General features: G+C 44.1%; 1 protein-coding gene across 6 annotated transcripts in view; it reads right to left on the minus strand.

Annotated features, from left to right (window-relative positions):
• TAF4B (TATA-box binding protein associated factor 4b) overlaps positions 1-16,986 on the minus strand; it is an 88,684-nt gene extending 71,698 nt beyond the window's left edge. For 2 of the 6 annotated variants that reach the window (XM_087736055.1, XM_087736025.1), the window contains exon 1: positions 3,938-4,250. In XM_087736055.1, coding sequence (XP_087592181.1) covers positions 3,938-4,250 — 313 coding nt within the window. Of the gene's footprint in view, positions 1-3,937; positions 4,251-6,404; positions 6,708-12,777; positions 12,976-13,588; positions 14,065-16,584 lie in introns of those variants that run through there. The other 4 variants (XM_087736038.1, XM_087736030.1, XM_087736046.1 and 1 more) reach the window with 4 other exon arrangements.
• Positions 16,987-17,410: the final 424 nt, after the last annotated feature.

Consider the following 17,410-nt stretch of genomic DNA (forward strand, 5'->3'; position numbering starts at 1 on the left):
GCCATGCCTTGCACCAGCTTACTAGTGTAAATTAAGGCAGACTCGGGGCAACTTCTCTTTGCTGACACCATACTTGTTCAGGCCCACTGGTGTTAGCAATAACGGAAAGCGTGAAACAGAAATACACACACCAGAGGCAGCTGATGCTACAGCGAAGAGCGCCAGCAGCTGCTGTCAGAGCCCTGTAACCAGCAGCAGGGACATCAGGTGAGCTTTTTGAAGAGCCTCCTGCTGTAAGCAGATCCTAAGGCAACAACAGAGGATCCCTAGCATCCAGTCAAGTTCTGTATTTTTTTTGTCCCTCCACAAGAGAAGCAGATACATCTGCTAATTGTCTTTTCAACGCTTGGCTCTAATGAGCATTCCAGGGCCAGGGATAGAATGAAAGCCACAAGAACAGACACAGAAGTGACAAAAAACTAAGTTCAAGAAAAGTGAAGAAGAAAAAAAAAATGAGGAACAACATCCTCCTTGGTATTTTTATGCTCTTTTTCTACCCTCCATTTCTCCAAAGCAGTGTGGGGCCCAAAGTCACTAAGGTGAGCTATAGACATTTGTCATGGCCCATGGAAACCTTGTCATTCCTTTCCCTTCCCAAGCCTTTAACTATTTCCTCCTGTTAATAGCACAGCCCAACCATTTTTCCCCCCAACATTAAGCTCAAGTTAACCAAGGACACAATTTCTTGTTAAACAGATGGACCATGACATGAGACATCTGCAGTTTTGTAAGCATCAGCACAGACCACACAACCTGCAGAGCTCAGGACTGAGGCAGTACTCTACTCGCCATGCTGGTCTGCCCTCTGCCAGTCCTGCAGACTGCTGCATGCAAAGCCTTCTGAAACGCTGCTGACATGTTCTTGTCAACGAAGAGGGCAATTGAGGAAGGGTCCCTTTGGTAGATCATACAAGTTCCCTCCATTTAGGAAGACAGCCCAACCATTCATTCTAAGAGTTGATGGTATGTAAGGTCAAAACGCCACAACCAAACTTTCAAGGCAGAATTTGTCCAGCTGAAGGTGTATAAAGGACACGGTCCCCAGCTAGAGTCCTACTGCATGCTAAAACCTCTGGTGGTGGCCAGCCATTAGCCAGGGGTGGACTTGCATCTCCTGACTGCTAGTACAGGACATAGATAACCTGAGGGTGAAGGAGGAAGGCCTTGAGTACCAGCACTGGTCTTAACAGCTGGCTACTCAGCTGAAAACCGGCACTTTATACAGAAAAACATAGGAAGGTGATGAAAAACTCTTGTTACTCATGAGCAAATCTGGGTCCTGCAAGACTCAGAGAAATTGTGAAGCTCAGTGACTTTCCTGGGTAACCGGGTAAAGTGCAACTTGGCAGAGGGACAATTCGTGCTCAGAAAGGTGAGGAGTCATACCTGGTCATCTGCCTTTCCCATCTCCTGGTTTTATTCTGAGCAAGAGGGAGAGGAAGGTAGAGATGGAAGAGAAAGAACGGCCTAAATCTGTGACTTCCATGAACCTCTGCTGCCCTCCAAACCACAGAGGCAAACGCAGCTCCCTTGGTGCCCTTCCTTCCCCAGACTGCAGCCCCGCAGAAGCACAGGAGCAATGCCTGCTCCAGGTCACAAGCAGTTCACCAGTACTTCAGGACAACCAGTAAGAGCAGTGCCGTCCAGCCTTCCTCAGAACAAACCAGGTCAAATATCTCTCTCTGAAACTCAGGGAGAGGATGCTTTCTGTATGCATTTTTCTTAGCAGGTGCCACAGGTTGAATGCTGCGATTTTAAAGCCAAATGCATTCTCGGTTCTGTATTTTATACTGCATGGCTAGATTTTCCAATTTATTTGAAATACAAAATTTTGAAGCCTAAGAATTTGGTGGTTTATTCCACTTCCTTTTTTAAGGACGCTAACACTTGTAGCTTTAATGCTATCCATCTTACATTCAAATTTCTGAATGATTTTATTATTGATTAAAAATTGAATCCACATAAAAGACGGAAGTAGAATACTAACACTTACTCAAGCCAGAATGCACTTTTAAATCGTCCTTAGGACAATTATTTAGGCAAGTTTCCCTGAAACATTGATCCATTTGAAATATGACAACTTCTATGCTCCTTCTAGAGCATTAAATTCCATGCAGTTACTTTTAAAGTACAATGCTGCACAGTACCACCACCCTCTGAACTTCCAATACAAAGTCTGCTTGCTTTGCTTCTTGTCCCAGGAGCAAGGAAAACATGCTGATGCAACCCAAGGGTAACTCTATTTTTGTTACACCTGCCCACTGCCATGATACAAATCAGACGACATTCAGCAATATACCTCGATGTAATCAAACCCAAGCTAGTAGGAAAACCAAAAGTTTTGCTAACTTGTAGTTCCCAAACTACAAGCAACTCGCATGAGCGTTCACCTTCACAGGAAGATGCTTAACTGAATGCCAATACATTCCAGAAAGCCAAAATATTGACAGAAAACTTGAAGATCTGGAGGTAGGGGCCACTACAAAAAAACCTGACATATTTCCATCATGGTGCATTTCAGAGGAAAGTTGGCAAGGATTTAGACTCATCCTTGACTGCTGATTAGCCAAACGTTATAGCATCATGTGAGTGCTGGGAAATCTATGGTGAAACTTAGTGATTAAAGACAATATTTTTTTAAATTACATTAGCATTATATATTTCCTTGAGAGATGCATGTCTTTGGTAAAGACATGGGGGAAAAAAAGAGGAAAGAAAGAAAGAAAAAAGGAAAAAAATGCAAATATGTACTAGCAGCACAGGAATTAATGCAAAACCAGTCATCCTTTTAGGCAACATCCTACCTGAAAGTAATCGCAACAGATGCTCCAACACAGGAACTGTCCTGGCAGGAAATAATTATAGCAACAAGAGCAATAACATGATTACATATCTTGGGGTCCGGATATAACGCGACCAAGACCAGTGGAATCAAAGTCACTTTCTTTTTTAAAAAGCATTTAAACAGGGCCTGACGGGGAAGAGCGGGAAGTTTAGAACCAACAGCACCTTCTTCCTCTCATGAGAAGGTGCAGGTAGGAGCCCCGGCCAACCCCGGGCTGCCACCCAAAGTATTAAGCTATCTTTATTAGCACTACGCATTTCCTACATTAATATTTTCTTTGCCGCTCTAGGAAGCGCATCCCTAAGTGTGGTACCTCTCCAAACTCTTCGTTTCCCACGTATGCTTTATAGAAAAAAAAGCGTTTCAAAGGGTAACACGTAATGAAATGTCACCGTTACGCTCCGTCGGCAGGGTAATATTTTGTTTCGGTAACGGTTCACATCGGCCTGGTTGTAACAGCGAAAACAACTCCCCCAGAACAGCTTGCTCGGAGGGGGAGCCGCAGCAGGGTGACTTGCACCGTCCGTGGGAGTTACTTCGCAGCCGCTAACCCACGTTCACGCTTCCCCGTGCTACTCCTTCATCCAAGTTCCGCGAAAGCCTCAATTCGTCTTTTTCAAGTCACACATGAAGGTAACTTGGCCGCTGGGTTTTTGGTTAGCCCTCCTGCTCCTCGTGCTATCCGGCAAAGTAAAAAGTTGCCTTCATCCAGAGACTTCCAGATCCATCCTCCAGATATGCTATACGCGCCTCAGATGCTCTAAGCACCCCAAGCGCTACATGACTTAACCCATCCACGTTTCCAGCGCCCTGCCAGACAGACAAACACCCCAGGTCCCACAGGTTTGGGGCAGAAAAGCCACTCGCCCCGAACTCCGGGCACACCCGCGACGCACCCCCTCCCGCAGCGGCGGCTGCCGCTCCCCCCGCTCCTCGCTACAAGGGCAGGGCCAGGGGCTCCCGGCGACGCCCGCCCGCTCGCCCGCCACCCCGTCCCCCCGACCCGCTCCAGGCAGCGGGCAGCGCGACACGCAGGCTAAGTCGCGACACGGGACCCGGCCCGAAGCTGGGGCAGCGCGGCCGCCCACTCACCTGGGGGCAGCTGGAAGTTGGCCGGTAACTGGAGGGTGGCCGCGGGCGGCCCCTTGGGCGCCACCGGCCGCGGGCCCCCGGAGGCGGCCACCCGCGCCGCCAGGGTCGCCGCGGGGGCGGCCGCCAGGCGCGGCGGCGGCAGCGGGGCGGCGGAGGGCGCCGGGCCGCCGGGCACCTTGGCGCCGGGGCTGCCCCGCTCGGTCGCCAGGCCCGCGGCGGGGGCGCAGAGGAGCCCCGCGGGAGGCGCGGCGGTCGCCTGCTCCGGGTGCCCGCCGGGCATCAGCCTGACGGGGGCCGCCGCCGAGGCGCTCATGGAGGAGGAGGCGGCGAGGGGACGGGGGGCGGCGAGGGGACGGGAGGGGGCGGCTGCGTCGCGTAGAGCCCCGCGGCGCCCCGCAGCATCGCGGGCGGGGGACGCTCAGGCGCTGCCCCGGCCGCCGGCTCGCCCGCCGAAACACATGGTGGCCCCGCTCTGCCGGCTCCCGGCCGCCGCGCACGTGGGCCTGGGCGGCCCGGCCTCCCCTGCCGGCGGCGGGCGGGAGAAGGGAGGGCGGGCGGAGGGCGGGCCCACGCCGCCGGCGCGCCCTACTGCGGCGGCGCCCAGCCCAGCCCAGCCCCGCCGCCCCTCCGAGCCCGCCCGGCCGCGGCGCGCCCCCGCCCGCCGTGTTTATAGAGCCATGCGGACCCCCGCGCAGGCGCCGAGGCCCAGCTGCCCCCCCCCCCCCGCCCCGGGCGGGGCCGCCGCTGAGGAGAAAGTTGGCGGCAGGCGGAGAGGCTCCGCGGGGGGACCCGGCTCTGGTCCCAGGTGCCGCCGGGAAGCGCCGGCTGCCCGCCCTCAGAGCCCCCATTCCGGTTGGCTTGAGTAGGTGAGGCGCGGGTGGCCACAGCCCAGCCGCGAAGCTGCAAGCGAGCGGGCCGGGCGCTGTTCCGCCCGCCGCGGCGTCCTGCGGCCCGCCTGCCCCCGCCAGCGCCAGCCCTCCGGGGGCTGCAGGGGTCCCGGGGGCTGCTGGTAAAAACAGAGGCGCTCCGGCGAGTGTACGAAAGTTCCCCATGTCGCGACCAGCTCAGGACCGGAGCTGAACTTGCTGACAGGCCGAAAAGGCGAAAGCAGCACGTACCTGTACGGATGAAGGGGACGAAGTTGTCCCGTTTGACCTTCACACCGAGGGCTTGCTTTGAAGAAAGGCTGAAGAAGGGCGTGCAACTCGCTCCCTGTGGAAAGCGGGCGTAATCCTTACGGGATACATGCGACATAGCTTTTAAAAACAATTTTCACAGTATAACCGAAAGTTGTTGCTCATTTGATAGCGATGTCGGCATGACCTTCAGTAATTCTGTTCTGAGGTTTTTGCGTATCATAGCTAAGTTTGGGCTAAGTTTCAGTAGGTTTTGAAGCATGCTTACTCACGTGCTTCTCTTTACCCGTAAAACTGTAGGGGAGTTGCTCATCTTGCCCAAGTTGAGCACAGCATAAGCGGTTACAAAACCCAAGGCCTGGTGTATGGTTCATTATTGTTGGACTTTGTGCTTTTTGTACAACTAAGTGTTTAGGAGAGCAAAAAAGTAATTTTCATTTTAATTACTCTTGTATTAATCATCCTTTTTGCTACTGTGTTTTTCAGGTAGATATGTAGACAAGAAATTCTAATATTTGAGGATACACTGAAAATCACGTAAAACGTGACCAGAATGCAAAAAATTCTACAACTCTTTTTCCGTGCCCTGATAGATAGTTCCATGCACTGCTGCTTACAGGTTTGTCAGACTGGAGGAGCAAAGGAAACACTCCTCTTTTTGACCATTTCCATTCACAACCTTGCTCGATTTCACAGTATTACTGCTCTAAAATGCTGTCAGCAGCAGCTGAAACAGCTACAGAACAGAAATTGCTTGATATGAGAACAGAAAGCATATGGACACAGCTTAGTTTCCAGTGGGGTCACAACACAGGCAGCTGTACCCTCCCAAACTCCACTAGTGCGGGTAACAACAGGCATGAAGATAAGTCACATGGACTAGCTGGATAAGTGCCTTCATCTTGTACATGCAAGTTCATTCTACCATGCTTTTACCTCTAGCGTTAACACCAGTAGCTTTAACAGATTGCGGAAAACGCAGCTATCGTACCTCTGTTTGCAGCATACCAGGTAAGAAACACAGTGCCACAGAAGCCTATAGTCAAGAACACAAAAAACCCTATTTAGGATCCAAGCACAGCATTTGCTCTCTGACACAGCGTCCCCTCTCCCTCATCGCTGCGGCTCTCGCCTTGCCTCAGCTCTCACCATGCCCGTCATTCCAGAACAAACAATCCAAAATCCCAAAGAGGCAGCAGGAGCAACAGCTACAGTTTCCAAGTATGAAAGCAGGCTAGGAACGTGGTGGAAGAGGAGGTGATGGGATAACACAGGAGTCTCTGTACCCCTTAGAGCTCTGCCAAGTCTAGGCAAATTACATCTCTACTTACTCATATGAAGCTGTTTTACATGCACAAAGTAACAACCAGGGTACAGTGAGTTATCTCCCACATGCCAAAGGATGCTCCGAGACCAGGAGACAGGGAAACTTGAGTTCCAGCAAAGACCAACAGTGACTGATGGTAGGAGGAGGAGGAGGAGGCGAAGGAAGGTATGCTGTCCACTGTTCTCGGACTTCAGTAAGAACGGAGTTGGCTCATTACTTAAGACCAAGTTTTTATTTTCTTGGGGCCATTCAACTTCTGCAGGAATCTTCAAGACGCCCTTGCAAATGCTCAGGAGTGAAATCATATCTGGAAGAGATAAAAAGAAACAGCTGAAGAAGACAGAAGTGTATGCACTAAAGCTGCGAGGCACAGCAGAGCGTGAAAAAAGGAAGCAGAAAATACAGCATAGTGAGAGAACAACATACGGAGGCTGCAAAAGGAGCAAAGGAAGTGATATGAAAGACAGCACAGGAAAAGGTATAGCACAATAATAAAGAGAAAAAACCCCACTGAACAAAGCCCAGAAGATTTAGAAATATGCATATCTTTAAAAAAAAAAAAAAAATACCGGGCTAAGTTAAAGTGCCATAAGTGTCCTCTCCAAACAAAGCAGAAGATGCACCTGTCATTCTATGAAACTGCAAAGGAAATAAAAGGAAGGGTCCTTTTTTCACACCTGAAAAATGTGTTATAATAGAGAACTGGATATCTCCAGTATGCAGTCTTCATTACTCAAAGAAATGCAAAAAGTTAGTAATAATAACAAGGAACAAAGAATCTGGAATTTTAAAGCTATTTTCATAACTGAACAGGTTACAGCACACGTAAGGAAAGTTACTTTTGTCACTAGCTGGAGTTTTGGGATTTTTTTAATCTTTATTTTCTTGGGTGACTGCTACAACCAAAAAAACCCATGCATTGAAAAACTTGGAATTAAGTCGTCATTCTTGTCTACAGCTTTTTTCCTCAAGACCTTGTCCAGGACATATGGATAAACATGGTAACTGCTTTTCAGAGTCAGTTGAAGATATATCTAGCTGTTTATTCCATGAATTGCCAGCCTTGGAGAACTGACCTGCTTTGCTACTTCAAATAACCCATGGATGGACTCCTCTGACATTTGTGTAGAAGTATCTTCTTTACCTTCTGGGCATAGGAAAGCATTACTGGAAACAACAGTTCAGATTTCCTTCCCAGGAGCTATTAGGTGATATAGTGCCCGTAGTTTGGTCTGCATAACCCCTTCCCAACATCTGAGACACAGTCCACACTGAATCAGTCTCTGCTGTACTAAGCTTTCTCAAGGGTTTCAAATAAGGTATTTAAAACACAAACCACCTACCCACCCTCCAGAATTCCTGTCCAGAGAGCAGGCCTTAACTCTTCCGCAGATAGACCTTTATAAAGTCCTCAGATCTTAAGTCAGTTTCACATCCAACACTTCAGTTTTAGTGCCCTACAACCCTATAAAATCCATCTAACATGCTTCAGGGTTTTTAATCTGTCAGTGATCCTTTTTACAGAAGTTTGATTTTTCTCTCAGATTGATAAATCATCAATTAAATACAACCAGCAAATTAGCTGGAATGAGAAACTTGTAATATTTGCCTTAAGCTCTTCTTAAATGACGGAGACCTGGCAACACTACGGAATTAACTTAAGCATGTAACTGCAACATGAAGGGAAGAAATATGTGTGAAGATTTAATCTCATTAGTTAAAATAGTTAATTTTAATAGGAAAAATGAAAAGCTTACTGTGAAACTTGTTAAACAGTAACAAAGAACACTCGCTCTTCAGGAAAAGATGCTGAAAGAAATGAGATACTGTAGATAAGAGCAGTAGAAAATCAGGGAATAGAAAATAGAAAATGCAAAAAAGAAGTGAGAATGAGCTAGTTGGAAATGCAGAAGTAAAAGATACGACCAAAAAGATTAAGTAATGGGAATATAGTTGCAAATATGAATTTATTTAGTAATGAAAACTATCAAGTGAAATCACAACTGGCTATTTAATATCCTCAGTAACCACACCTCTACCTTAAGTTTGCAATTTGAGTAGATTTTTTTGTAAATGTTACAGTCAGTGTTACAGTCTGCCCCGTTTCTTCTGTCTTGACTGATGATCTTTTATGGAGGTGCCTCTTTTTTTTTGGCCATTCAGGTGACAGATGCCAAACCAAACATTACACTATAAATAAATCAAACTCCTTGTTCCATGAGGTACAATACACTGCAGCTTCAAAACCTTATAAAACATTTAAAAGTACAACAGGTAGGTACAACAAAAGAAGTAGGCATATACCTTTATATTGTTCTAAGCTATAAAGCTTGGTCAACTATACTGAGCTACTAATAACAAGAGAGCTAACTGGACATGGAGCTCAGCCATAGGGTGAGGCATGTTAAGTCCCAGCAGAGGAAAGCCTGTCTGGATGTGCTCCTGCCGGTGTGGGGAACTCAAAGGTACATCGTGAAGCCACAGAAGTGATCTGATGAGGTGGGAAGGTCAGGGAAGCAGACACAGCTCACAAGCTAGGCTTTCAGTAAGGAAGAAAGATCAGGAGACTAAGTGAACAGAGGGGGAAAGAAGGGAGGAACGGGCACGAGCAATAGAAAAGGGTAGCTGAAAATACACAGTAAGAGGAAATAGGTACAGTTAAAATGCCTCAGCAAAAAAGATTCACAGCGTTAAAGGCTTAGCCATTGGGCACAGATACATTGTCAGTGGAACACAGAGAGTAAAAAAAACCCATTGGTCTAAGACTTAACATTTTAAGAATTACATAACTGTATTAAGAAGTTGTACTGGATACCACCTGCTATCTGGTAAAATTCACTAAAAGAACGCAGTTTCAGTGACAAAACTGCTGTGGCCTGTAATAATACAGCATTATGTAAAGTGACATTGCTAATCTATTTTTCATGAATAATGTACAGCGTTGCACCACATAGTAAATGAAAGAGAACGCAAATCAGAAATTTACTGGGCTCGTAATGCCACTAAGCAGTAATTATCCCATGTGCAAAAAGTTACCATAGAAAAGGAAAAAAAAAAAAAACCCAACAGGGGTTCTGACAGATTTTACGTATCTTGTACCAACAGTAACCGGGGGCAATCATCAGCTTCCAGAAAACATGTTAGTAACTTTTTGTGGCAAATCCACGTGCAAGAAAAAAAAGAAGAATATGTGAATATATGCCTCTCTGCACAGTGCAGGATGAATGAGCATATTGGGCATACAGCATAACTGTAGCTCCATCAGGTTTCAGGAAAACTACAGAACCTAGCTTAGTTCATTCAAGAAACAAGTTCATTCAGCAGCTCTGTGCACTGTAGACAATTGCTGCCTCTTAGAACTTCAAAACCATTATAACAGCTATCATAATTGTTCTGTGACTTAGGTCTTTTTCTCTTTTTCTTTTCAGATTCTTTTTCCCTTCTCTGTTTCTGCAACTTGCATTTCAATATCTCTTGCACTAAAAATCTGAGTAAGGCAAAATGATTAATACCACTGATTTCCAATTGTGATGCTCTAATCTATTTAGTTACATTCCATAGCAAAAACTGTGCTGCTAAATATTTGTAAGCATTTCAAAGTGACGCATACAGTCAGAATCAGACTTATGAATCAGATGATGGTGAATTAAGCGATTGCTGGCAACCAACAGTTGCCGGAGTTACCGGAGGGGCTAAAAGGAGCTGCATCCCCTTCCCGCCACTTAACACCAGCCACAATAAGGCTGAGCAAAAGCTGTAACACAAACTACACCAGTAAAATCTGAACTCTAACTGCAGACAGATTAAAACTTGTGTTGGTGTTCACCTAGCTCCTTAAACAGAGACTGGAATTCTGTTGTAGCATATAGGATGTCCTCCTCTTCTTTTATGCTGTGCCCTAGTATTAAACAAGCTCAGATGTCAGTCAGAACTATACTCACTAGGTCCTTTCCAAAATAGAAAAATATGCACTATATTTAAATTGTGTTTATCAGCATTTTACAAACATAGGTAGTTATGCCAGCTATTAGAAATTTTTATTTCTAAAAGAAAACAGAACACTCAAGAATTAACACTCTGGTGATTATTCCAACTTTCTTGGGAAAATAAGCCTACAACACAGTTTTTTTTTTCCCCAGAGAAAAAATAAAACAAACAAAACCAAACAACCCACTACTGACTGGAAAAAGGACATAGCAAATCAGTTTCATCAGGGCAAATCATGAATTCTCCTTCAAATGACAAGGTTGTGTCCTTGTTCTCCTTCATCCTCGTAAGTATCACGTAGGAAACTATTGCTGGAGTGGTGTGTTTAATTTCCACCTCCCTGTGCTTGCATATCATCTTGGATTAAGCAGGTGCATGTTTTTTTAGCTGAATTGCTGGCCTTCCACTGGGAATTCATGATTTGATTCACCCTTAACACACACAAAGCATAAAAGCATAGAAATATATGATTTCTGAACCTGGAACTGCAATCTTGCTTCCTTCTTTTAGTTCCATGGATGTTTCAAACAAGCTGGTTTACTTGATCAAAAATAAAAAGTGCCTGCAAAGAACACCTGGATTTATCTTTTTACTTCTTCTGGTGAATAATAAAAAGATCGAGATTTTTTCTCTTCCTCTTCCCTCCCACCCACTGTTCTCATATTTGAAGGGGCAGAAAGGTATTTTAAACTTTGAACAAATGTTAAAACTAAAAAATTAGTCTAATTAATGTCAAAAGCATTAATGCAAAGCAAATGAATTGCTCAACTTCTTTAAGTATTTGGGAAAATGTGTTTACATATTGTTCCCTCCCCCATTTTCTCTGTGCTATTTTCCTAAACATCCAAGTCACAGTTTCTTACTGTACAATTGTATTGGGAGAGATGAAATGTGCACTGAATTTCAAAGCACAGACACATTGTCAAAATTGGTTATTCAAGCTGAAGGCCTAGAGGCAGTCAATAGGAAACCCTAGGTACCTGCAATTAGGCCAGGTAAATTTGAGTCCACCCCTTCTCTCCATCCACACCTGAGAGTTACTGGAGGGGAAAAACAACACCCCCCCCCCCCAAAAAAAAAAAAAACAAACCACGATGAGTGAGAACAATGAACACAGTTTTGATGTCTTTGTTTTTTCCACCAACTGTCACAGAATCACAGTATGGCTGAGGTTGGAAGGGACCTCTAGGGGTCCTCTGGTCCAATCCCTTCCTACCCATGCAGGGCCACCTAGAACCAGTTGCCCAGGACCATGTCCAGACAGCTTGTGAATATCTCTAAGGAGGGAGACTCCACAACCTCTCTGCGCAACCTGTGCCAGTGCTCAGTCACCCTCACAGTAAAAAAACAAACAAACAAACAAAAAAACCAAACCAAAACAAAAACAAAATAAAAACAAAAAAACCCCACCAAACTTCCTGATGTTCAGAGGGAACCTCCTGTGCTTCAGTTTGTGCCCGTTACCTCAGGTCCTGCCACTGGGCACCACTGACAGGACCCTGGCTCTGTCCTCTTTGCACCCTGCCTTCAGGTATTTATGTACATTGACAAGGTCCCCCTGAGCCTTCTCTTCTCCAGGCTGAGCAGTCCCAGCTCTCTCAGCCTTTCCGCATAGGAGAGATGCTCCAGTCCCTTCAGCATCTTTGGGACCCTTTGCTGAACTCTCTCCAGTACGTCCATGCTGGACACAGTACCCCAGGTGTGGCCTCACCAGTGCTGAGTAGAGGGGAAGGATCACCTCCCTCGACCTGCTGGCAATACTTTGTAGTATGTAGTAAGTATTAAAGTAACTGTTCCAAAAAATGAAAATACTGTATACTGATAATATTTTTAATGTAAATTCTTGTATATACTCTAAAGCCTGTATTTTCCACTTGCGACAGAAACAGAAGCTGTTAAGCTAGGAAGGGACCACGGCATGTCAGAAATACTGTGATAAGGACCACTACAGGATAAAACATTGCTATCATTTTCATCATTTTCAAAGACAATGATAATGTCTTATACAACCCATACAAGTAGCATGTTGCCATACACCTTCCTACACTGCTTCCTGCATGAAACGTTCCCAACAGTGTCTTACACTATTATAAATTAGCAGCAATCACTATAGCTCCCAGCACTATCAATCTACAGAGACACTACAAAAGTCACCTAACATTGTACCACCAGATGTTAGGGGAGATTTCATACATCAAGCTGAATGCACAGGTGTCATCTGGAATAATTTTTGTGAGAAGATTTTGTATACTAGTTATATACTTGTTTGCTATAAAGTCATTAACACACCTGTGGTGGCTGGTTTCTTATTATTACAGCAAGTTCAATGTTTTTTCCACCAGATTTCACAGTGTAGCATACAATGAAATCATTAAAACAAGTATATTTACCAAGCATTTCACATTTTCTTGAAGGAAAGAAGCCCAAGCTTTTCTTGAAGCATTTATCACGTGCTTTGTACTGGATTACTTCTTAGCAAAGCTGATGGCTAATTTGATGGTGGCCTTTTGAGCTCCTGTAGTTTCCTCTGGGTAATCCTTTTCCAAAAACTCTTACACAGTTTTAGCATTGCCACCAATTGCATTGCCCTGTGGAGAACAGAAAGGAAGTTATAAATCTCACCACAATGTAAATTAATTTACCTGCTGTAATCAATCTCAAAGGCCTGTGTACATTTCATACTGGGACTCCCTCACTATCACTATGCAATATGCAGTTCACAACTTGCCTGTCTGCCAGGTTAATGATTTCCCCTTGCACCTTCTTCTTCTTAGCCTCTGCTAATGTTTCAATACTTGATCTTTGGATATCTGAGAACATAAATACTTGAGAACTGCTGTTCTCAACATTTCATGCCACGCATGTCTTTGTCTTTATGTAAACTACACTAGCAAGTCTGTGTTTGCTAAAACCTTCTCTGATGTAGAGCTAGGGGAAGGACAGAAATTTCAAAACCCACACAGCCCTGTGACCAACAGCTGAAGAAACTCAACTTTGCTTCTCCCATGGACAGAATTTTTCTGAATAAGCCAGGACGTAGAATACCTCACTAACCAATGTAAATCTATATTCAGCGTTTTACAAATGCCGTGTTGTTTTGTGGGGCTGTTTTTCGGTTAAAAACCAAGAAGTTCTGTTTGGAAGAACTGCCAAAGCTTGGTACTTATTTCTTTACATCAGATAGGAAAAAAAGGTATTTACAGGGTTTCTCTCGAATGGAATCCAAAACTTTTTTCAGTTTCACTGGCATCTAAATTGCTAGCAGAGTTTCCTGGTGAACCGAGGAATGTCCACACGGCCTGGTGTGCAGGACTGGCTTCCAGTGCTGTGGCTATTGTCTTTTCTTGCAATATCTAGTGAATAAATATTTGTAGTGATTCAAGGGTTATCTTCCCCTCTCTGAAGTTTAATAACAATAAAAAATTATTCTAACATAATAATAATAAAAAAATCACTAACATTTGTTCATTTAAAAGGAAAGTAGAAGGTGGGCAACAGATTCATCTCAGTTTACTGAGGAGCTGATTATGACCATCTCCACCCACGCCATGACTTTGTCAACTAACTGTATCCCTGGTGGCCCAACTGCCAACACACCTCTGCCAATCCTGCAGACAAGGCTCCATCAGCATTTTCTCAAATTAAAATGAGAATGGCAAGAATGGTGTCTTGCACTGTTTACAGCAAGAAAAGTACATTCAGAAAGTTGTTTTTCTTTTCATGTTTACAATACTGTCATTAATAAACCAGTTGTCAGATTCTGTAAATCCTCAGCTTTTCACAGGCTCCTTGCTTGATCTACCCAATGTCTATCCACACGTCCCAGGACTCTTTTCCCAGCTAGCTCAAAAAAGCCTTTGAAGTATTATGATAGCTCATGAGCACAGTGGTCTGTGTTTTGGTCCGAGTTCATTAGAGATGAAAGAAATCCACAGGACAGGGGAAAAGCAGATGGTGGCTAGGACTTCCCTGCTTTCTGGCTCTCGGGAATCATGCAGAGAACATGAACCATAATCCAATTAACTACACCCTCGAGGCAAAACCTAGGGAATAAGAAGCAACTACTGGCAGGTCCCAGCAGGACAGGGAACCAAGGCGGTGGCGTGATGGGCACATCATGGTATAGAACAATAGAAGACTGCAAAGCAAAACCAGTACCACTTGCATTGGTAGGCAAGCCTGCGACTCTATGCTCACCTTGGGAAAAATAAAACCAAACAAACATGCAATAATTAAGAGAGGAAGAAAGAAGGAATTAGGGCTTCTCCTTACCTTTTGTCAATAACCTGCAAGTTAAGAATGCAAATCTCGGAGCAAAAGGGAGCTGGAAGGGAGATAATCCTAACAGCAAGAATGGTTATTACCTGACATATTAAATTATCTAAAAGGCAACTTTCCCCACAAAGTTTCTTAAATAGAGACCATGCAAAGCGTTTACTTACTTGCCAGTTCTAGCAGCTATGTTAAAGCCATCAATAGCATTAAGAGGTGTAGGAAAAATGGCAAAAATACCAAATTGATAAAACTAGCATTTACAGTATCAAGACAGTAATGAGAAATACTTATATAATAAAACTATCCACTTGGAAACAAAGATAGGTCAATACAGAAGTGAAATTCACTATTCAACTTTCTCTTTGGATCTTTTATTTCATTGGTGGCCAGAGAGAAATTCATAAAATATGCAGAACATACATAAAACTAGTGTAAGACTTAAAAGGATCCTTATGCCTCAGTCCTTTGCGTCAAAGCAAACGTGATCTTTGATTTTGCCTTCACCAAGGCACGTACACATTTGGGGGAGTTCTAATCCATTCTACAGAAAAATTGTTCCAATTTACACATAACCAAAGCACGGAAGCTATTACAACACGCTGGCATACTATATTTCTCCCTCCTCTTCTCCTACTAAGTTTGGAAAATACTTATTTTCAAACAGAATTAATCTAAAGCCTTCTGAGCAGTAAAGGTGGACACCGCTCCTGTCTGCACTGGGGAGACCAATCCACTGCAGCAGCTTTCAGCTACCTTAGCTACACCCATGCCGGAACAGAAAAGTTGTCAGCGCATGGGTCCGGACACTGGAGCCTGATTTTCTCTGTTGCTACAATGGTCTCTGGGCACACATCGGGAGCAGGCAGCCAGGACACAGCTAGTCCATTTCGGATGCAAGGAGAGTCCGGTACGAACATGGTCTTGGGGACAAGAAGTGGGCTTTGGCAGTTTTGTTCACTAACGAAGAGTGATCTCTCTCCCATGAGCTCACGCACTGTAAGGGCTTTCAGCAACCACTAGGCATAAACTCAGCAAAGAAATTACACCAATGTTTTAAAGTGGTGAATATCTGATTGAGTACAAAGCATGGACTACACCAGCTGCAATCAGGTGCGGCTGTTCCTTTAGCCAGAGGACTTCCTCAACCCTGCCTCTACCTGTCTTCATTTAATAATAATAATAGTACTCTTGGTCATTGCCTCCATGACCAACCAACATATTCAACAGTTTCCCTGCAATTGGAATGGAAGCCTAAATATAATTATCCAGTTACTGCTCTCTTGCTACGGCTTCCAGTGGCACAGCTGCAACACTGATAGGGAGAGCTTCTAGTGTGAAGAGATCGTACACAGAAGGGTTCACCATATTTGTCCCAGTCCTACTTGAGTCAATTACAAATCCCCTTGATCAACAGCAAAGTATGACTCAAAACAAAACCTCCAATAATGGTCTAGTTGCTGTTTGTGTTCTTTCAAATACCCCTGATATGCCAGTTTTCAGTATCTATACAGAAAAGTTTCTATAAAAAGCAACAAGTGAACAAAAGAATCACAAAGAAACACAAGACACATTTCAGATGGATTTTTTTTCTGTATGAAAAACAGAATTTTTGCTATTATTTCTTGCAGCAAGTATCAACCCTTCATAAAGCTTTTACATCTATTTATGTATTTTTACTATAGCTTATTATAACTTTATTTCCAAAACCAAGTATGCTTCAGTGACTTAGTCAGCTTGAACCTTCCTTCTGATCCTGTTGATGTTTGGTTCAGAATTCAACATCCAACGTCAGCGACATGCACTGACTATGCAAAAACTTTTAATACCTAAAACTGACTCTTCATACAGTCCATATACACAGTACTTACATATAAGTACTTACATACTTACAGACAATATACCTATATTAAGTTGACACTTACCTTCCAAGACTGGCAGGTACCAGATGGGTCTGTCTGGTGCAGTTCAGGACTCCCGCTGCTATCGAAGCCCACAGTCAAGGCAGACATACCAAAAAGTCTACAGCCATTGCTTTGTGCGCAGCACTACGCTCACCAGGTTTGGCATCCCAGAAAATTAAGAAACTTACTGGCCCAACACACAAGCAAAGCACAAGACTGAAAAGGCCGGATACAGGTATTCACCGTAAAACTCTTCACTTCAGATACCTCGACAGCTTATTTCTGATCTTCGGAAGTTAGTTTGTGGTCAATGTTCTAGTTGCACAACTCCATTCAAGCCATACACAAGTAACTGAGGCAAAACAGGCTTCACTGTAGAGAAACTACTCCCTGTTAAAACCACACAGACTACAGGAATTAAGGCTTAATCAGATTATCCTTTAACATGATCTCAGGCACAGTTGTGAACAGATTTGATGGAACATCTCAGATGGTTGCAATCAATCAGCCTGCTCACAGGTGTTCTGCTAGCTTTTAGTATTTGAGAATAAGAATCTGTATCTGTGAGTTTTACATTCAATTTGTCCTTTCACATTGTTCTCTTCTGTAAGGGATTTTGTTGTTTTCTTTTTAAGTTTATATTTTTATCTCAACTCTTTTATACAGTAATATCGTTTGGTCTCTCTGCATTATTATTTCCAAATTATACAATAAAGTTCTTCACAGATCTATACATATGAGGAACAGTTATGTTTGCTGGTGCTCCTTAAAGTAAAAGAGCTTATAATGGTGATTATTTTCTTGTGAAAAACAGTTCTTTTTCTCAAGTGATATTAACCTTTTTTTT

Source organism: Nipponia nippon, unplaced genomic scaffold, assembly GCF_047370975.1.
Source record: "Nipponia nippon isolate SJK-2023a ecotype South Korea unplaced genomic scaffold, ASM4737097v1 scaffold_1, whole genome shotgun sequence".
NCBI classification, from domain to species: Eukaryota; Metazoa; Chordata; class Aves; order Pelecaniformes; family Threskiornithidae; genus Nipponia; species Nipponia nippon.